The sequence below is a fragment of the Oncorhynchus tshawytscha genome, linkage group LG12 (genome assembly GCF_018296145.1).
Source record: "Oncorhynchus tshawytscha isolate Ot180627B linkage group LG12, Otsh_v2.0, whole genome shotgun sequence".
NCBI classification, from domain to species: domain Eukaryota; kingdom Metazoa; phylum Chordata; class Actinopteri; order Salmoniformes; family Salmonidae; genus Oncorhynchus; species Oncorhynchus tshawytscha.
This window is the reverse complement of record NC_056440.1, coordinates 55,649,266-55,670,536: the sequence shown is the minus strand read 5'-3', so window position 1 is coordinate 55,670,536 and position 21,271 is coordinate 55,649,266. Positions and strand designations below refer to the sequence as shown.

General features: G+C 42.6%; 3 protein-coding genes across 8 annotated transcripts in view; 1 reads left to right on the top strand and 2 right to left on the bottom strand.

Moving 5' to 3' along the window:
• LOC112263485 (oxysterols receptor LXR-alpha) overlaps nt 1-2,600 on the bottom strand; it is a 37,069-nt gene extending 34,469 nt beyond the window's left edge. Inside the window, exon 1 of one of the 5 annotated variants that reach the window (XM_024439774.2) lies at nt 2,100-2,600. The gene's annotated coding sequence lies outside the window, so the exon portion shown is untranslated. The remainder of the gene's footprint in view (nt 1-2,099) is intronic. The other 4 variants (XM_042330787.1, XM_042330788.1, XM_042330786.1 and 1 more) reach the window with 4 other exon arrangements.
• Nucleotides 2,601-8,708: 6,108 nt separating this feature from the next.
• On the top strand, nt 8,709-11,215 carry LOC112263483 (ADP-ribosylation factor-like 14 effector protein). Its single transcript, XM_024439770.2, has 5 exons — nt 8,709-8,904; nt 9,054-9,243; nt 9,343-9,486; nt 9,688-9,749; nt 9,906-11,215. The coding sequence occupies exons 1-5, from the start codon at nt 8,834-8,836 to the stop codon at nt 10,132-10,134; spliced, it is 696 nt and encodes a 231-aa protein (XP_024295538.1). The 5' UTR covers nt 8,709-8,833; the 3' UTR covers nt 10,135-11,215.
• A 72-nt stretch (nt 11,216-11,287) lies between these two features.
• On the bottom strand, nt 11,288-19,677 carry fshb (follicle stimulating hormone subunit beta). 2 transcript variants are annotated; one of them, XM_024399197.2, is made up of 3 exons: nt 19,571-19,677; nt 13,096-13,317; nt 11,288-11,609 (listed from the first exon to the last, which is right to left on the bottom strand). In XM_024399197.2, exons 1-3 carry the CDS (start codon nt 19,652-19,654, stop codon nt 11,397-11,399), a joined length of 519 nt encoding a protein of 172 aa, XP_024254965.1. In that variant the 5' UTR covers nt 19,655-19,677; the 3' UTR covers nt 11,288-11,396. The 2 variants fall into 2 exon arrangements, with proteins under 2 accessions (XP_024254965.1, XP_024254964.1); XM_024399196.2 differs by having other exon boundaries at nt 11,288-11,624; nt 19,571-19,676.
• Between the last annotated feature and the right edge of the window lie 1,594 nt (nt 19,678-21,271).

Genomic DNA, 21,271 nt, shown 5'->3' with positions numbered 1-21,271 from the left:
CCAACTCAAGCATCAAGTCTGCAGGTGACAACCATAGTAGGCTTGATTACCAACAATGACGAGACAGCCTACAGGGAGGTGGTGAGGGCCCTGGCGGAGTTGTGCCAGGAAAATAACCTCTCCCTCAACAAAATGAAGGAGCTAATCATTAACTTGAGGAAAAAGCAGCGGGAGCATGCCCATATCCACATAGACGGGACCACCTTCTCCAATGCGGAAAGCTTCAAGTTCCTTGGTGTACACATCACTGACGATTTGAAATGGGCCACCCCCACAGACAGTGTGGTGAAGAAGGCACAACAGTGTCTCTTCAACCTCAGTAGGCTGAAAACATTTTTTGGCTAGGCCTCTAAGACGTTTACAGATGCACAATTGAGAACATCCTGTCGGGCTGTATCACCACCTGGTACGGCAACTGCATCGCCCGCCACCACAGGGCTCTCCAGAGGGTGGTGCGGTCTACCCGACGCATCACAGGGGGGACACACTACCTGCCCTCAGGACACCTACAGAACCTGATATCACAGGCACGCCAACAATATCAACCTCCCAAGCAAAGGCCTGTTCACCCTGTTATCATCCAGAAGGTGAGGTCAATACAGGAGCAACAAAGCTAGGACAGAGAGTCTGAAAAACCACTTCTATCTCAAGGCGATCAGGAATGTTAAGTAGCCATCACTAGCCACCTTCCACCCAGTTACTCAAACCTGCACCTTAGAGGCTGCTGCCCTATATACATAGATATGGAATCACTGGTCACCTTAATGTCTACATATTTCATATGTATATACTGTATTCTATTTTAGTCAATGCCACATTGCTCATCCTAATATTTATATATTTCTTAATTCCATTTTAGATGTGTGTATTGTTAGATAATACTGCACTGTTGGAGCTAGGAACACAAGCATTTTGCTACACCATCTGCTAAATATGTGTATGTTACCAATAAAGTTTGATTTGATGAGAGAAGATTTGAAATAGACAAGATGGTAGCATACACATTGTTGGATTGGATTACTTCATGGAGCCCAAAAAATTTTATCAGACCATTTTCGAAATACAAACGAACCACATGGAATTAGACATTTTAAAATATACATGTTTGACCAAATCGAGAACTAAGATAGTGTTGCCAAGTTAAGGTTGATTGCAAATTATCTGTGCTAAGCCAAACAGTACCTATCCTGTAACCGCTAATGGAACATCACAACATTGTTAGCCCGTTGCAATCTGCTAGCTATGTATCACAATCACATTGAACAACCATGATCAAAAACACAACTAATCTCATTTGTAAAAATGCTGAGTCGGACAAATTGAGCACAGGCATCATTAGTCACCATCAAGTTGTCAAATGCAGCACGGGGCAACAGGGTGGCCCAGCTGTGAAGAGCGTTGGGCCAGTAACCTAAAGATTGCTTGTTCGAATCCCCTAGCCGACTAGGTGAACAATCTGTGACAACACTGTCACTGTCCAGCTATTGAAGTTGTGTTGCAATCTTATGGCAAGATCCCAACTTATTATTTCGCAATCATGTCATCATGACCATTGGGGGTAGTTAGATAGCGAGTTAGCTAAATGCTAGCAAACTATATGGTTTTCTGACGACATCAGTGATGTTGACGTTAGTTAGCTAACTAACTAGGTAGCGTTTGCTTAGGTAACTACTAGTAGCTAGCTAACTTGTTAGCAAGTTGTTTATTAACGCAGAAAGCTAGCCACATGACTCATTTAAACTCCATAAACACTTCACATTTTAATTGTTAGCCATTGCCTTAACCACGTTATTCTGTGGCTCGTACGCTGTTTTTCTATAACTAGCTATTTAGAAGAGCTAACTAGCTAATGTGAGCTCTATCGGTAAACGAAAACATGCCTGCTTAGCACGCTACCGTTAGCTATGGCTCAAGGGCTAACTCTGGCTGGCGGTGGTGGATTCTAGTTACCAAGTTCGTCAGCTAGCTATTCCAGTAGACAGAAGTAGAAAAAGACAACTGTATCATGTCCAAACTGACATTTCAAGAAAACAAACTATCCTACGCATCACAAAAAGGTCAGATTTGGTGGCTTGCCTGAGTTTGTTACCGATAGTCACCCCGTTTCGTAGCGACTAGCCAGACAGATCCCACGAAGTCCTGCTGCACGGTCGGTGTAGTCAATCATGTGATTTGAGCAGGAAATAGGTAGAGCTAGGCCTAAATACATTTCAGTCGAAGCCACAAAGATTTGTCAGTTTTGACACACATAGCCTAGATACAGCTAAAATGAATACATTATTGCGAATGCCACATATTTAACTGCACCACCCCCCGGCCTTGACCAAAACTGATCTGATCGATTGCACATGACGTCACGACAACAATTTGTAAACTCGGTCCATTTTGAAGAGGGGTCGCAATGTATGCTGCGTTCAAAACACCTGTGAACACGGACAAATACGGTAAAATCATGACCTCCGTGATCTTCGTGTCGGAAAGTCGGAGATCTAGAATAGGCCCGAGTTCTGGAGTTGGAATTCCAAGTCGGATGACCGTTCAAATCGAGCTCGTTCAAGTAGAGTTCGTTTTTTTTTCGGAGTTCCAAGCTCCCAGTTGTTCTGTGCGCGGCAATATTTCTGGAAGATGTGGGCACTTTAGCAAACGATTTCATTCACGCATTATTTATTTAACCGTTATCAGGGAGTCATGCTGAGACCAATGTCTCTTTTACATATGAGCCCTGGATTACAGAAAATAGAAATGCAAGCCGAAAGAAAACACGGTCATAAAGAATGTATTTCCATGTTTCCCTTGTTGCTTTGTAATATAAATTGGAACAGATGGGCATGGAGAATAAACGATATCACGATATCGTGGAGAATAAACGATATCACGATATCATGGAGAATAAACGATATCATTTCTGGTAGGTTGTGCACACTAAAGGAAACAAAGATTATCTATTAGATTGATAAAATAGTCGAGTGACCGCTCTAAAGTGAGGAAATGGAATGGAGTCCCTGGAGAAGGCGGTCAGGAGTAGTGCAGTTTTATCATGAGGAGACGTATACTTAGAAAACGGGGGAGGAATGAAGGGAAATTGAGATGGAGAGAAGGTCTAACAGAGAAAGAGAGGGGGAGATTGAGTCGGATAAGAATATTGGGGGAAAGGGAGATGGTTGGGGGAGATTGAGTCGGATAAGAATATTGGGGAAAAGGGAGATGGTTTGTTAAAGAAGAAGGGGACAAAATGTAAGCAGAGGGAGCTGAAGACAGGAGGAGAAATGGAAGTGAATGAGGGTGAAGTATCGGAGGTGGTAAATGCGGTAAAGTTATTGGAGACCGAGGTGTGCACGGATGATCAGGATAAAGAAGAGTCTGTGACAGTAGGAGTGAAGTTTATGGAAAAAGTGACTCGCCTTTTGGCTGATCCATTTGTGGTTTCACGGTGGGTGGAAAAAGAGTTGGGTCATGTGGAATCGGTGAGGGTAACTAGAAGTGGTCTAGTGATAATGGTTTGTGGTTCTGTTGGGCAGAGGAAGAATGCGCTCGAAGTAAAACGAATGGGGGCAATAAAAGTGAATCGTTTCGTTCTCAAGAAAAGGGCACCAATGAAAGGAGTGATAACTGGGGTAGCAGTAGATATAAAAGTTGACCAGCTGAGGGCAAATATTCCCGGTGTATGTGATGCTCGTCGTTTGATGCGACGCAGACAGGGTGGTGAGAGTGGGGAAACAGAAGAGCCATTGTCTGTTCTTTTGAGTTTTGAAGTTGAGTCTTTGCCTGACAGTGAATAAAGGTATCCTGTACAAGCTTATGTGCCGAACACATTAAGATGTTACAGGTGTCAAGCTTATGGGCATGTGGCAGCAGTGTGTAAGAGGGAGGGTCCAAGGTGTTCCTATGTGGCAGCAGTGTGTAGGAGGGAGGGTCCAAGGTCTGAGAAATGTGCAGAAGGGCTATTGTAATGGGAATTTTAGTGTTTGTGCTTTTCTTTATAACACGTTAGACCGTCCCCTCGCCCATACCCGGGCGCGAACCAGGTTTCTCTGCACACATCACCAACAGTCACCCTCGAAGCATCGTTACCCATTTGCAGAGCAAGGGGAACAACTACTTCAAGGTCTCAGAGCAAGTGACGTCACCGGTTGAAACGCTATTTAGTGCGCACCACCGCTAACTAAGCTAGCCATTTCACATCCGTTACACTCGCCCCCCTTTTGACCTTCCTCCTTTACCGCAGCAACCAGTGATCCGGGTCAACAGCATCAATGTAACAGTATAACTTTAGACCGTCCCTCGCCCATACCCGGGCGCGAACCAGGGACCCTCTGCACACATCAACAACAGTCACCCTCGAAGCATCGTTACCCATCGCTCCACAAAAGCCGCGGCCCTTGCAGAGCAAGGGGAACTACTACTTCAAGGTTTCAGAGCAAGTGACGTCACCGATTGAAACGCTATTTAGCGCGCACCACCGCTAACTAAGCTAGCTGTTTCACATCCGTTACATATTCATATGCTGTTATAATAACCCATTTCTGTGTTCATGCAAGTGGCTGACTGTACAAATGACCCCTATCAATGGCTGCAATTTGGCAGTACGCCCAGACCGTGTTTTGAAAATGAATGAGAACAAACTAAAGATATCGTTGTTTGAGAACAAACTAAAGATATTTCGGTTTCAAGGTCTCAGCTAAGAGAGGAGAAGCCTCGTGAGGTATTGGTCTGTCACATGTTATGAAACAGTATTTGTCTGTTACATGAATTAAACAAAACGGTAACGATTCATTAGTTATGCTAAATCATGCACATATAACTTGTCTGTGTATAGCCAAAATATAACACAACTGCTGGGTCAGCCCAGGAAGAGCTCCTGATTGATGTGTACTATGGTGCATTGAGTTTGTTGGAAGCTCTCCAGGGCGCTGACAATAAACAATGATTCATATAAGATTGACTTTGAGTGGCCCTGTGTAACACAATATCCAAGACACTATATAACTGGGTTTTGGCCTTATTTAATCGCTCTTTGCGTTTTATTTTATTTAACTAGACAAGTCAGTTAAGAACAAAGCTCTATGGGACTCCCAATCACAGCCGGTTGTGATATAGCCTGAAATCAAACCAGGGTCTGTAGTTGCTCCTCTAGCACTGAGATGCAGTGCTTTAGACGTTGATGTTGAAAGATGGTCGATTAACTGGAGTTTTAAATTGTCGGTGGCGAAATCTTGCTGTATGTTCTTCTCAAACAAGAAAGTTGCTGATAATATACCGTTGTTTCTGTATGGACAGCCTATGGGGAGAGTTTTGAAGTACAAATATTTGGGTATATGGTTCAATGAGCGATATAAACTCAAACTCAAAAAAAGAAACATCCCTTTTTCAGGACCCTGTCTTTAAAAGGTAATTCGTAAAAATCCAAATAGCTTCTCAGATCTTCACTGTAAAGGGTTTAAACACTGTTTCCCGTGCTTGTTCAATGAACCATAAACAATTAATGAACATGCACCTGTGGAATGACATTAACAGCTTACAGACGGTAGGCAATTAAGGTCACAGTTATGAAAACGTAGGATACTAAAGAGGCCTTTCTACTGACTCTGAAAAACACCAAAAGAAAGATGCCCAGGGTCCCTGCTCATCTGCTTGAACATGCCTTAGGCATGCTGCAAGGATGCATGAGGACTGCAGATGTGGCCAGGGCAATAAATTGCAATGTCCGTACTGTGAGACGCCTAAGACAGCGCTACAGGGAGACAGGATGGACAGCTGATCGTCCTTGCAGTGGCAGACCACGTGTAACAACACCTGCACAGGATCGATACATCTGAACTTCACACCTGCGGGACAGGTAGAGGATGGCAACAACAACTGCCCGAGTTACGCCAGGAACGCACAATCCCTCCATCAGTGCTCAGACTGTCCGCAATAGGCTGAGAGAGGCTGTTGTAAGGCAGGTCTTCACCAGACATCACCGGCAACAATGCCGGCAATGGGCACAAACCCACCGTCGCTGGACCAGACAGGACTGGCAAGAAGTGCTTTTGTCGCGGTTTTGTCTCACCAGGGGTGATGGTCGGATTTGCGTTTATCGTTGAAGGATTGAGCGTTACACCGAGGCCTGTACTCTGGAGCGGGATAGATTTTGAGGTGGAGGGTCCGTCATGGTCTGGGGCGGTGTGTCACAGCATCATCAGACTGAGCTTGTTGTCATTGCAGGTAATCTCAATGCTGTGCGTTACAGAGAAGACATTCTCCTCCCTCATGTGGTACCCTTCCTGCAGGCTCATCCTGACATGACCCTCCAGCATGACAATGCCACCAGCCATACTGCTCGTTCTGTGCGTGATTTCCTGCAAGACAGGAATGTCAGTGTTCTGCCATGGCCAGTGAAGAGCCCGGATCTCAATAACATTGAGCACGTCTGGGACCTGTTGGATCAGAGGGTGAGGGCTAGGGCCATTCCCCCCAGAAATGTCTTGGAACGTTCAGGTGCCTTGGTGGAAGAGTGGGATAACATCTCACAGTAAGAACTGGCAAATCTGGTGCAGTCCATGAGGAGGAGATGCACTGCAGTACTTAATGCAGCTGGTGGCCACACCATATACTGACTGTTACTTTTGATGTTGACCCCCCTTTGTTCAGGGATACATTATTCCATTTCTGTTAGTCACATGTCTGTGGAATTTGTTCAGTTTATGTCTCAGTTGTTGAATCTTGTTATGTTCATACAAATATATACACATGTTAAGTTTGCTGAAAATAATTACAGTTGACAGTGAGAGGACTTTTCTTTTTTTGCTTAGTTTACATCGAAAGAGCATGTCATAATTGTTCAAACAAAGTGTTATAAGGTGGTGGATCTTATGCGTTCGGTCTCTGGTTATGAATGTTTTTTTAATTTGTTTTTTATTATTAATTAATTAATTATTTCACCTTTATTTAACCAGGTAGGCAAGTTGAGAACAAGTTCTCATTTACAATTGCGACCTGGCCAAGATAAACCAAAGCAGTTCGACACATACAACAGCACAGAGTTACACATGGAGTAAAACAAACATACAGTCAATAATACAATAGAAAAACATGTCTGTATACAATGTGAGCAAATGAGGTGAGATAAGGGAGGTAAAGGCAAAGAAAAGGCCATGGTGGCGAATTAAATACAATATAGCAAGTAAAACACTGGAATGGTAAATTTGCAGTGGAAGATTGTGAAAAGTAGAAATAGAAATAATGGGGTGCAAAGGAGAGGGGAAAAAATATGGTTACTCCAAGATCCTGTTGTTGATCTAACCTTGATAGAGAAAAGGAAAGATTGGTCAGAAGACAGTCATATAGTGTCACTGGTTGAGAATTACATTGGTAAAAGTTTGTATGCATTTTTAGCGCTTTTTACAGATGGATCCATTGACCCAAATAGTGAGTCGCACAGGAGCCATTGTTTACTTTCCTGAATTTGATGTGCAGATATGTAGAAGACTAACAGAGAACTGTCAGTATACTCAGTTGAATTGTTGGTGATAGTAGTTGCCCTCCAGTGGGTGGAGGACATACAACCTGTCAGAATTATAGTGGGCTCAGATTCCCTTTGTGTATTAAATAGTTTATCATCTGGAAAATCTAATAGGAGTGACCAACTATTGGAGGTATTAAGGTTATAGTGCAGAATTGAAAGGCTGGGTGTAGATGTGAGATTCTGCTGGGTCCCAGCCCATTCGGGTGTGGAATGGAATTAAATTGTAGACCAGTTAGCCAAAAGAGCTTTAAAACAAGATATAATTTATATTAATGTTCCACTCGTTAGAGGTGAGGTGAATTGTAAGATCAGAGCCATTTTGATAGATGCGTGGCAGAGGAGATGGGACTCTGAGCCAAAGGGCCGTCATTTACAGTATATCTCCTCCAAAGGAAGGTCGGTGGACCAAGATTCATAGGTCAGACTAGGAAGGAAGAGGGGGTGTTTTCTTCATTGCACCTAGGACATTGTACATTGAACTCGTCATTACAGCTGGTTGGCAAGCATGTAAATGGCTTGTGTGTGTATGGAGTGTATGGTCGATGAAATGGTGGAGCATGTGTTGTAATATTGTTGTATGTTAAAATCAAATCTAATTTTATTGGTCACATACACATGGTTAGCAGATGTTATTGTGAGTGTAGTGAAATGCTTGTGCGTCTAGTTCTGACAGTGCAGCAATAACTAACATGTAATCTAACAATTCCACAACTACCTAATACACACAAATCTAAGTAATGGAATATGAATATATATATATAAATATACCGATGAGCAATGGCAGAGCGGCATAGGAAAAATGCAATAGATTATATTATATACATAAGAGATGAGTAATGCAAGATATGTAAACATTATTAAAGTGGCATTATTAATGTGGCTCGTGATCCATTTATTTAAGTGGCCAATGATTTCAAGTCTGAATGTAGGCAGTTTGCCCGTAATGTGAATGCAGAGGAACAGAGATGGAAAGATTGAAGTGAAGAGTCATTGAGGATGGTGGGGTGTGGAAGGGATTTTCGTGGGAGGGTGTATTGGAAGTTAAGTAGGGCTCATTTTTAATTTTCTCAGAAGTACTGAGTTCGGTAAGAGGATTTAGAAATGTGGAGCTAATCTTGTAAACCGTGATTTACGACACACTCCAGCACAGTAGGTGGCGGCATGCACCTTTAACTTTTGTTTGCAGACCGCAATTTTATCATAGAAGAAGAAGAAGAAGAAGAAGAAGAAGAAGAACCAACACATGCGTTGGACTGGAAGCGATGCTTCCGATATTTTATATTGCTAATAAATAAATTGACATCAGACCGCACAAGCACGAGGTTCATCATGCCTGTCACCTGTGCAGTAAACGGCTGCACCAACAAGTTTATCAAAGGGTCAGAAATACGATTTTACAGGTAAGGAGTAAAGGACTTCAAGCTAACGTTGGCTAGTTTGCTAACGTTCTTCAAATGTTGTTGTCAGCTAGCTACATTTGGTGTGTTTATGCGTACGCAAGAGAATGCATGCTTGTGTTAAGCAGTGTTTCTTGTCCTATTCTTCTCAGGTTCCCCATCAGTAAGCCTCAGCTTGCCAACCAATGGGTACAAAGTTTGGGGATGAAAAACTTCATCCCTACACCTAACACTTGCCTCTGCTCAGAACATTTTAACCCAGATTGTTTCCGAGACTACAATGGCAAACAGTTTCTTAGGGAAGATGCCGTGCCCACCATTTTCGGTGCTGATTCATCGAAGGTAATGTATGGTTTCATAGTTGCTCAACCCAGTTTAGCCTACTGTCTTTGTTTTGTATTCAGCTAGACTACAAGAACTATGTTTTTAAAAATATTGCAGCCTGAATTACGGAAAAGGGGTATGATGACCAAGGACACAAATGCGGCTAACCGCTTCGGTGCACCGTCAGACCGGGAGAGGGCTAAGACGCTGGAGAAGAGCAAGGTCAAGGAGAAACGACATAGTACCCGGGATACTGGCAAGGTGTCAATTTTTTATTTTTTTATCACCTCTCACAGATGGGTGTCACCCCTATAAATGAATGTTAGTGTAAATCCTGTTGCAGAGTATATATAGCAAATTTTGGTGAATTTTTGCACAGTTAAGTGCTGTTTTTCAGAGACTTTTTTTCACCCCTTGTTTCATCTATCAACATTCACTCAGTTATTTTTTTTGTTTTTGCAGGGAAGGGGTGATGGCAAAAAACGAGGTGGAGGACGAGGAGGAATCTCCTCCAACACTGACCGGTAAGAGTGGAAACATGTTTCCAGAATCCATCACTGCATGGCTTCCTCGAAGGCCGCACCGTATGCTTGTTTTCATTATTGCATTTCAAATGGTTGCCTTTTTTACTGGAGAGACTAGTCAGGTCAGACGTTCCCATTGTTTTTGTGTATTTGCAGACCGACTATTGGTGCGAAGAGCAAAGTGTATGACAACAAAGGCCGCCTGCTCTCCTGTGGCAAGGACATGTGTGACTGCCTGGACGCGGACTGCATGGGCTGCTTCTACCCCTGCCCCGAGTGTAGCTCCCGCAGGTGTGGCGTGGAGTGCCGCTGTGACCGCAAGTGGCTCTACGAGCAGGTTGAGGTGGAGGGGGGAGAGATCATCCGCAACAAGTACGCTGGCTAGTCTCCCCTACCCTTATGCTTTGAACTATGACTGTTCTGTTATTTTTCTCATTTTTGTTTCCTGTAGAAAGAGAAAGGACCGAATAAGAAATGGTCTGAAGTTGCCAAAAGATACTTAACTTGATTTGATTATCACAAGATGTATCAAGAGTAAATGAATAAGAAATAATACTCCCACAATGGTTTCAACCAAGTGTTATAAGCATTTCATATGTAGTTTAGTTCCTGTGCCCAAGAGGATCAATTCAAGAAAGTGTGTGCGCATACACTTTGCCGGTACCTCGCTACGAGAACTCATGCAAGGAAAAAGAGGTATATGACGGCGATTTGTTTCCACCTTTTTTGAAAGTATGCATGCCTGAAGAATTTTCCATGTTTCATTTTCTGCCTTTCCTCATTATGGTTTTTGCAATTCACCACTTGTTTCGATTAGTGATTACATATGTTCTTTGTGCCCACAGCTGTCAATTACATTGGTCTTAATTCATATTTTTAAAAAATGTGAGTGTCCAGATTCCAAAAGTTTATAATAATTATCGGTGATGACTGGTGGCCTCTTCAATATCATGTGTGTGGTTTTGTAACAGTTTCCTAGAAATGTCCACAAGGTGTTAAGCAGTCAAAACAAGTGCTGCTGCTTTACCACAGATAATCTCCATTACAGGGTGTTCTGTGCAATTTCACAATTATTTTCTGTGACCTATTAGGTATATTTTTGGGTAGTGATAAATGACCCATAGTCACAGTTGTGAAGTACAACTTAAGTAGTTTCTTTGGTTATCTGTACTTTTTATATTTTTGACTACTTTTACTTCACTACATTCCAAAAGAGAATAATGTACTTTTTACTCCATACATTTCCCTGACACCCAAAAGTACTTGTTACATTTTTAATGCTTAACAGGATAGGAAAATAGTCTAATTCACACACACTTATGAAGAGAACATCCCTGGTCTAATTTACACACTTATCAAGAGAACGTCCCTTCTGCCTCTGATCTGGTGGACTCACTAATGACATGCTTCATTGGTAAATTATATCTTGTTGGACCCTGCCCCTGTAAATAAAAAAGTGAGTGCGGTCTGGTTTGTTTATTTATACATTAACTTTTGATATTTAAGTATATTCTAAAAGCAAATACTTTTAGACTTACTCAAAGTAGTGTTTTATTGCGATAGCACATCAACAATGGAAACGGTACCATAGAATAGTCAAACTGTTGCTAAACAAACTGTGGCTGCTGCAACAGCCTAACTACTGTATTACATTTCTAGTGGGTTTACTATGCAGCTGGGTGTTGCCATGCTTATGCGATCGCAGTCGGTGTTGTCCGTCTTGCATTTGATGCAATCGCAGCTCTTGGCAACGGGTATGAAGAAGGGGTCGACCCCGGATGGACAGCCTTCCAGGTAGACCTTCTCGTAGGACCACTCCTTGAAGTTACACACCCCCTGGGAGCGCGGCAGCCATGTGCTCTGATAGTTCAGGTCCTGCCAAAAACAGGTAAATTGACATCAGAACACTGGCCTGTTCCCAGATATGTTGTAATGTATAGTCAACTCATGGCATGACAATACCCATAGGGCTTGGCAAGACAACTCAAACCGATCTGGGATTTGGCTAATGGAAACCATGTTTTTTAATTGCATGATTCATAGTGTTACTCTTCTGGTGCCAATGTGATCTACACAGAACAAAAATAGAAATGCCACATGTAAAGTGTTGGTCCCATGTTTCATGAACTGAAATTTGAAAAAAATCCCAGAAATGTTCCATACGCACAAAAAGCCTATTTCTCCCATGTTATGCACAAATTTGTTTACATCCCTTTTGGTCAGCATTTCTCCTGTGCCAATATAATCCATCCACCTGAAAGGTGTGGCATGTCAAGAAACTGATTAAACAGAATGATCATTACACAGGTGCACCTTGTGCTGGGGACACCAAAAGGCCAATTTAAAATATGCAGTTTTGTCACAAAACACAATGCCACAGATGTCTTAAGTTTTGAAGGAGAATGACTGGAGGAAAGCTAGCTAAATTGGAGGAATGTTGCCAGAGAACTGAATGTTAATTTATCTTTTAGAGTACGTCCAACCGGCCTCACAACCATAGACCATGTGTCCACCAGCCCAGGACCTCCACATCTGACTTCTTCACCTGCGGGATTGTCTGGGGGGGCTCTTTTGTGGGGAACAACTAATTCTGATTGGCTGGACCTTGCTCCCCAGTGGGTGGGCCTGAACCCTACCCAAGCATGTGAAATCCATAGATTAGGTCCTATTGAATTTATTTCAATTGACTGATTCCCTTATATGAACTGTAACTCAGTAAAATCTTAGAAATTGTTGCATGTTGTGTTCAATTTTTGTTCAGTATATATCAAAGGGCTGCTGATGCAACCTGGTGCAAAGTCAAATAGTAAAATGAATGATTTAGCTCAATTAGCACATACTCCTAGTAAATTAAATTAAACAGCAGAAAATGTAGCATGGTTGCGCTACAATATATTACACAACAGCTCACATGCAACAGAATATATATTTTTTGTTATTTATTTAACTAGGCAAGTCAGTTAAGAACAAGTTCCTATTTACAATGACGATGATTGATGCCTACGCCGGGCCAATTGTGCACCGCCCTATGGGACTCCCAATCACGGCCGGATGTGATACAGCCTGGATTCGAACCAGGGACTAGTGACGCCTCTTGCACTGAGATACAGTGCCTTAGACTAATGCGCCACTTGAGACCAAAAATATATATAACACAATGTACTGAAAAACAATTATACAGGGGTGTGTTCATTAGGGCACTCAACAGAACACTTTGTGCATCAGAAAATAAAAACGTGTTTCCTATTGGCCAAGTAGGCCCTCCCTGTTTCAGTCAGTCTTGTCCAGTTTGGCACCTAATAAACACACAACCCTAAATAAGTACTGTCTATCCCGATTTAGCTACCGTCGTTTCGCACAGGCCGGCGCAGGTGGTGATGGTGATGCTTCCGTGACAGTCCTCTCTCTCCACGGTGATGGTCATGTTGTTTAGTCGGCAGCCATACCTGCAGTCTGTCCCCGCCCTCACTGGTGTCACCCACAGCGTTGCCATGACGACCAGCTGCAGCGTCTTTAAGTGGGTGCAGTACATAATGCTTCCACAAGGAGAATAGGTCCCTTCAGGAATCTGCGACACAGCAGGGAAACACATGCTGATCAGACCCCTCGCACGCGTGCGTCCACCAACACCAGAGGCATTCAGGACAGGCAGGTTGAAATATCAAAACAAACTCTGCACCAACTATATTAATTCGGGGACATGTTGAAAAGCATAAAAAATATATGGCAATTTAGCTAGCTTGCTGTTGCTATCTAATTTGTCATGGGATGTTATTTTACCTGAAATGCACAAGATCCTCTACTCTAACAATTATTCCACAGATTAATTATCCTCCTTCAGGCTTCTTCTTCTTTGGACTTTATATGGTGGTTGGCAACCAATTTTAAGGTACATTACTACCAACAACTAGACTGGCGTGTGAACCTCAGTTCATATTTCAATCACCCACGTGTATATGCTCCTAAAAAACAATGAGGAGATGGGAGAGGCGGGACTTGCAGCGTGTCAAGCAGAATAGAACCAAGTTCTATTTTAGCGCCTGGCTACGCAGACGTGCACGAGCAGTGTGGGTGTAATGATTGAATATCATGTATGTGTATATTTATTTTGCAACACCCGTGCATGCAACACGAGCGGTGTGGTAAGCATGTTACCAATGTGCCGTCTCCTTGGTTTTTAGGAGCATATACCCACGTGGGTGATTGAAAGATGAACTGAGGTCCACAGTCCAGTCCCAAGACAAATTAGCTAGCAAAGGCAAGCTAGCTAGCTAAATTGCCATAAATACTTAATGCTTTTCAACCTGTCCCCAAATTAATATAGTTGGTTCAGAGTTCGTTTTGATATTTCAACCTGCGTGTCCTGATCGTGTCTGGTGTGGGTGGACAAAATCAACATGCTTGCGATGGCGCATGCGCCAGCGCTCTGATCGGCATGTTACATTCTGACCACACCGCTCTCAGCACATGCGCAAGCGTTACAAAATACATTTACACCGATGTTATTCAATGATTAGACACACACATACTGCTCGTGCGCGTCTGCATAGCCAGGCACTAAAATAGAACTTGGTTCTATTTGTGATGCTTGACGCGCTGCAAGTCCCGCCTCTCCTATCTCCTCATTGGTTTTTAGGAGCAAATACCCTTGTGGGTGATTGAACGATGAACAGAGGTCCACACTCCAGTCCAGTTGGTGGTGGTAATGCACCTTAAAGTTGGTTGCTAACTGCCATATAAAGTCCAAAGAAGAAGAAGAAGTCTGAAGGAGGAGAGATTACTAGAAACAAACTTGGTTTACCCTTTTATCTGTGGATTAGTTGTCGGAGTAGAGGACCCTGTGCATTTCTGGTAAAATAATAACCCAATGTTCATATCCCAGGACAAATTAGCTAGCAACAGCACACTAGCTAGCTAAATAGACATACATGTTTAGAACTTTTCGACATGTCCCCAAATTAATATAGTTGGGTCAGAGTTTGTTTTGATATTTCAACCTGCATGTCCTGATTACGTCTGGTGTGGGTGGACAAAATCAACATGCGTGCGATGTAGCACGTAGACACTCGTGATCGGTCTGGTCAGCATGTCAGGTCACACTTTAAACAAAGTATATCTTATAAGGCCTTCAGACTCCCTTCATAAGGCCACCCCAAATCATTAAGGAAATGTAATCCTACATGAAGGGTGGCATATAGGGTTATGTGTGTCACATTTTCATAATAATACACATAATTCCAAACTACAACATTTTCAGACAAGATAGAACTGCCAAAGGGGGCGGTGTTGCAATCTACTGCAAAGATAGCCTGCAGAGTTCTGTCCTACTATCCAGGTCTGTACCCAAACAATTTGAACTTCTACTTTTAAAAATCCACCTCTCTAAAAACAAGTCTCTCACCGTTGCCGCCTGCTTTAGACCACCCTCTGCCCCCAGCTGTGCTCTGAACACCATATGTGAACTGATTGCCCCCCATCTATCTTCAGAGCTTGTGCTGCTAGGCGACCTAAACTGGAACATGCTTAACACCCCAGCCATCCTACAATCTAAACTTGATGCCCTCAACCTCACACAAATTATCAATGAACCTACCAGATACCTCCCCAAAGCCTTAAACACGGGCACCCTCATAGATATCATCCTAACCAACTTGCCCTCTAAATACACCTCTGCTGTTTTCAACCAAGATCTCAGTGATCACTGCCTCATTGCCTGCATCCGTAATGGGTCAGCGGTCAAACGACCTCCACTCATCACTGTAAAACGCTCCCTGAAACACTTCAGCGAGCAGGCCTTTCTAATCGACCTGGCCGGGGTATCCTGGAAGGATATTGATCTCATCCCGTCAGTAGAGGATGCCTGGATATTTTTTTTAAATGCCTTCCTAACCATCTTAAATAAACATGCCCCATTCAAGAAATTTAGAACCAGGAACAGATATAGCCCTTGGTTCTCCCCAGACCTGACTGCCCTTAACCAACACAAAAACATCCTATGGCGTTCTGCATTAGCATCGAACAGCCCCCGTGATATGCAGCTGTTCAGGGAAGCTAGAAACCATTATACACAGGCAGTTAGAAAAGCCAAGGCTAGCTTTTTCAAGCTGAAATTTGCTTCCTGTAACACTAACTCAAAAAGTTCTGGGACACTGTAAAGTCCATGGAGAATAAGAACACCTCCTCCCAGCTGCCCACTGCACTGAAGATAGGAAACACTGTCACCACTGATAAATCCACCATAATTGAGAATTTCAATAAGCATTTTTCTACGGCTGGCCATGCTTTCCACCTGGCTACTCCTACCCCGGTCAACAGCACTGCACCCCCCACAGCAACTCGTCCAAACCTTCCCCATTTCTCCTTCTCCCAAATCCGTTCATCTGATGTTCTGAATGAGCTGCAAAATCTGGACCCCTACAAATCAGCCGGGCTAGACAATCTGGACCCTTTCTTTCTAAAATTATCTGCCGAAATTGTTGCCACCCCTATTACTAGCCTGTTCAACCTCTCTTTCGTGTCGTCTGAGATTCCCAAAGATTGGAAAGCAGCTGCGGTCATCCCCCTCTTCAAAGGGGGGGACACTCTTGACCCAAACTGCTACAGACCTATATCTATCCTACCATGCCTTTCTAAGGTCTTCGAAAGCCAAGTCAACAAACAGATTACCGACCATTTCGAATCTCACCATACCTTCTCTGCTATGCAATCTGGTTTCAGAGCTGGTCATGGGTGCACCTCAGCCACGCTCAAGGTCCTAAATGATATCTTAACCGCCATCGGTAAGAAACATTACTGTGCAGCCGTATTCATTGATCTGGCCAAGGCTTTCGACTCTGTCAATCACCACATACTCATCGGCAGACTCGACAGCCTTGGTTTCTCAAATGATTGCCTCGCCTGGTTCACCAACTACTTCTCTGATAGAGTTCAGTGTGTCAAATCGGAGGGTCTGCTGTCCGGACCTCTATGGGTCTCTATGGGGGTGCCACAGAGTTCAATTCTTGGACTGACTCTCTTCTCTGTATACATCAATGAGGTCGCTCTTGCTGCTGGTGAGTCTCTGATCCACCTCTACGCAGATGACACCATTCTGTATACTTCTGGCCCTTCTTTGGACACTGTGTTAACAACCCTCCAGGCAAGCTTCAATGCCATACAACTCTCCTTCCATGGCCTCCAATTGCTCTTAAATACAAGTAAAACTAAATGCATGCTCTTCAACCGATCGCTACCTGCACCTACCCGCCTGTCCAACATCACTACTCTGGACGGCTCTGACTTAGAATACGTGGACAACTACAAATACTTAGGTGTCTGGTTAGACTGTAAACTCTCCTTCCAGACCCATATCAAACATCTCCAATCCAAAGTTAAATCTAGAATTGGCTTCCTATTTCGCAACAAAGCATCCTTCACTCATGCTGCCAAACATACCCTTGTAAAACTGACCATCCTACCAATCCTCGACTTTGGCGATGTCATTTACAAAATAGCCTCCAATACCCTACTCAACAAATTGGATGCAGTCTATCACAGTGCAATCCGTTTTGTCACCAAAGCCCCATATACTACCCACCATTGCGACCTGTACACTCTCGTTGGCTGGCCCTCGCTTCATACTCGTCGCCAAACCCACTGGCTCCATGTCATCTACAAGACCCTGCTAGGTAAAGTCCCCCCTTATCTCAGCTCGCTGGTCACCATAGCATCTCCCACCTGTAGCACACGCTCCAGCAGGTATATCTCTCTAGTCACCCCCAAAACCAATTCTTTCTTTGGCCGCCTCTCTTTCCAGTTCTCTGCTGCCAATGACTGGAACGAACTACAAAAATCTCTGAAACTGGAAACACTTATCTCCCTCACTAGCTTTAAGCACCAACTGTCAGAGCAGCTCACAGATTACTGCACCTGTACATAGCCCACCTATAATTTAGCCCAAACAACTACCTCTTTCCCTACTGTATTTAATTTATTTATTTATTTTGCTCCTTTGCACCCCATTATTTTTATTTCTACTTTGCACATTCTTCCATTGCAAATCTACCATTCCAGTGTTTTACTTGCTATATTGTATTTACTTTGCCACCATGGCCTTTTTTGCCTTTACCTCCCTTATCTCACCTCATTTGCTCACATCGTATTTAGACTTGTTTATACTGTATTATTGACTGTATGTTTGTTTTACTCCATGTTTAACTCTGTGTCGTTGTATGTGTCGAACTGCTTTGCTTTATCTTGGCCAGGTCGCAATTGTAAATGAGAACTTGTTCTCAACTTGCCTACCTGGTTAAATAAAGGTGAAATAAAAAATAATAAAAAATAAAAAAAATTGCCAAAGCACCAGACAAAGTACCTCACCTGTTGTATCACTTCTATTATATGATACATTTTATTTATTCATTTATAACCTGAATATGATTATGGCCATAATATCAGGTTTCCTTACTGAGATTTTCTCAGACCACGTAACATTCCCTCTTGGTCTCCCAATGGACTTTTTATCTACCATTTCAATCAGGGATTCACAACCACTCATAGGACATTGCTCCTGAGTGGCGCAGTGCTCTCAGGTACTGCATCTCAGTGCAAGACGGGTCACTACAGTCCCTGGTTCTTATCCAAGCTGTATCACAGCCGGCCGTGATTTGGAGTCCCATAGAAACGGCGCACAATTAGCCCAGTTTTGGCCGGTGTAGGCCATCATTGTAAATAAGAATTTGTTCTTAACTGACTTGCCTAGTTAAATAAAGGTTCAATATAAAAAAATGAAATAAAAATATTTAAATTGCTGTGAGTCTGTTGAAGATGTTTGTCAGAGATAATGCCGTCAAAATCTGAGATATACTGAAATCACCTAAAGAATACAGACAAGGTCAGATGAGTCATTTTCTATTTGGTCACCAGCCAAAACCAATAGTAGATTTGGGAGGAAAAAGATAGCATGCCGTTGGAAGCTACTTCGCTCATTGGGAAAGAGAATAGATGTTGTTCTACATCAACATAGCCCTCTTAGACCTTTGTGGCCAGGATGAATGGAATGAGCTTAAGGCTATTGTTACTCTGCCATGGACAAGATAAGATCGTCTATAAAACTTCATTTGATGTAATTTAATGCGGGCATCCAGGGGAGGGAAGAAGGGAGGACAAATGTATCACCAAAATGATGTTGATTAGATTAAACCGTCAATTAGTTTATCAAATGATGAGTAACGCCCTAAAATGATGTGCTAGACTGAGTCTTTTGAAATGAGGAAAAATGTATTGTTATTATTGTAGTATTATGTTATTGCATTAGAAACAGCTACAGCCCGGGTACCAAAGTCAATTAGAAGGTGAAAAGGGGAGACAATTAAGAGATGACATTACATCAGAATCTTAGTTTGAATATCAAATCTCATGAAAGGCTTTCAACTTTTCAACAATAGTGACAATTTCACATTCACACAATGTAAAACCCATTAGAATTCAAATGAGCATTGCAATCTCAATTTATCAATGATAGTTTTCCCATATTTTTCTTCTACTCAGATTAGTCACGTTGAAAAGATCTCAGTAAGTGATGAAAATATTTTCCAACTATTCCAAGTGCATACTGTCTTTGAACCCTTCTAGATCACGTTATTCCTCTCTGTATCATCTATTTTGAGCATGACAAATACAAACATTACAGTCAAACATAAAGATTCAGGGAAAACATGCATGCCATTCAGATATACACTAGGCTACACACACACACACACACTAAGGAATTACATTTACAGGCAGAGATAGTCAATGAGATCAGCAGTGTACACAGAAGTCTGCAAAGTAGACATGCTCACCTGTTGGGTTCTCCCTTTTGATTTAGTGATGAAGGAGGGTTGCCCCAGCTCTTTTATCCTCTCTGCACCTATAAATATTATCATACGGGTATTGCTCCATCTTTGACTGCTTTCATCCGACAAGGACCTTTCTTAAACCTTGCACGGGGGTGGACTCAAATCTCTTAAGCTCCGTTGCCTTGGAATAGTGAGGTTTTTCCTACCTGTCTGTCTATGTGTAAATATAGTGGTTTAGCTCCTTTGGTACACGGATAGGCTCAGGTCTGTAACTCAAGGTCAATACACCCACACAAGGGGAGCAAGCTCGTGTATTTAGAATAGCTGTATCAAAACACAAGGCAGAATGGCTTAAATGGATCAGCAATGTGTGTGCTCCCATTAGAACCAACATGTAACACTGCCAATGCATGGAAAAACCCATATAACGCCTGCATGTTCAATACTGTAGGTGCCTGTCAGCCCCTCTCAGAAAGAGGACAGCACGCCAAATCTTCAGTGTCATTTCAAAGACTCGGACAGTGTTGTCCGCACTATAGATATTCCTTGGATACATTGATATGTAACAGAGATGGTTGTGTGACTACACTTGTAGAAGTCCCGGGTTCAAACTCTGTCGGTCACAAATACAGTGATTGACCAATGCCTCCAATGGTTGACAATAACACTTCTGGTCTGTTTGACCAATGCCTATGAAAGCACTTGGTTGACAATCCCATTCTGTGGTGCATCATCATTATTGCATTCCCCTCTGAACCATTGGCTCCCTTTATAAGTTCCCAATGCATAAGATGGGTAAATCAAGGCATATCTCTAAGGAATCTTATTTGTCATAGGATATTTTTCACGAGAAAGTGCAATAATCTGACTAAGCCATTCTTTAGTTAATTATTAATACTTTGCTAGGGGAATATGCTAAGTGAGGGACTCTAGTATTTTATCATTTCTGACACCTTCACCAACCATGCTCACACAAGATGAACCCAGTGGTGGGGAAAGTACCCAATTGTTCTCCTTATAAGTCAGTGAGTTGGATCATTTTCCTGTCCTGCCAAGCATTCAAAATGTAATGAGTACTTTTGGGTATCAGGGAAAATTTTGTAAAACATTATTTTATTTTGGAATATAATGAAGTAAAAGTTGTAAAAAATATGAGTAAAGTACAGATACCAGAAATAACTACTTAAGTAGTACTTTAAAGTACTTTTACTAAAGTGCTTTACACCACTGGATGGACAAAACTAAAAAGGGTGGTGGCTAGTGTCCATAGGTCTGCTGATGGACAAGAACTAAACAATAAGTTAACCATATTGTTAACCAGATTGTCAAATAAATTGTTTCCAAAATGTACACTTTGCACTGGTGCAAAGAGATATGGAGCTTATGTTGCCAATGAAGCAATGGTAGGGAAAGTTAGCCATGTCCCTAGCTCGCCAGGCTGTGGCTGCATTCAATAAAGTCAGTCCTGGAGGTTTCAACATGAAAACGCACCACAGCCTAATAACAGTAACCGTTTGGGCAGCAGCCATGGTTTGTACAGACAGTTCCTTGGACTTCAATGTATAGTTTCTGCTCTGACATGCACTGTCAACTATGGGACCTTATGTAGACAGGTGTGTTTCTTTCTAATTAATGTCCAAACAATTGAATTGCCGTAGGTGGAGTCCAATCAAGTTGTAGTGACTGTTATGGAAATTCTACACA

What these genes read in the sequence shown, in the direction of transcription:
- LOC112263483 (XM_024439770.2), top strand. Translation starts at nt 8,834, where the DNA reads ATGCCTGTCACCTGTGCAGTAAACGGCTGCACCAACAAGTTTATCAAA. An exon ending in GTACCCGGGATACTGGCAAG is followed by an intron (nt 9,487 to 9,687) that starts GTGTCAATTTTT and finishes TTGTTTTTGCAG; the next exon opens with GGAAGGGGTGATGGCAAAAA. An exon ending in ATCTCCTCCAACACTGACCG is followed by an intron (nt 9,750 to 9,905) that starts GTAAGAGTGGAA and finishes GTGTATTTGCAG; the next exon opens with ACCGACTATTGGTGCGAAGA.
- fshb (XM_024399196.2), bottom strand. Translation starts at nt 19,654, where the DNA reads ATGATAATATTTATAGGTGCAGAGAGGATAAAAGAGCTGGGGCAACCC. An exon ending in CAAAAGGGAGAACCCAACAG is followed by an intron (nt 13,318 to 19,570) that starts GTGAGCATGTCT and finishes GCTGTGTCGCAG; the next exon opens with ATTCCTGAAGGGACCTATTC. An exon ending in CCGGCCTGTGCGAAACGACG is followed by an intron (nt 11,625 to 13,095) that starts GTAGCTAAATCG and finishes TGTTTTTGGCAG; the next exon opens with GACCTGAACTATCAGAGCAC.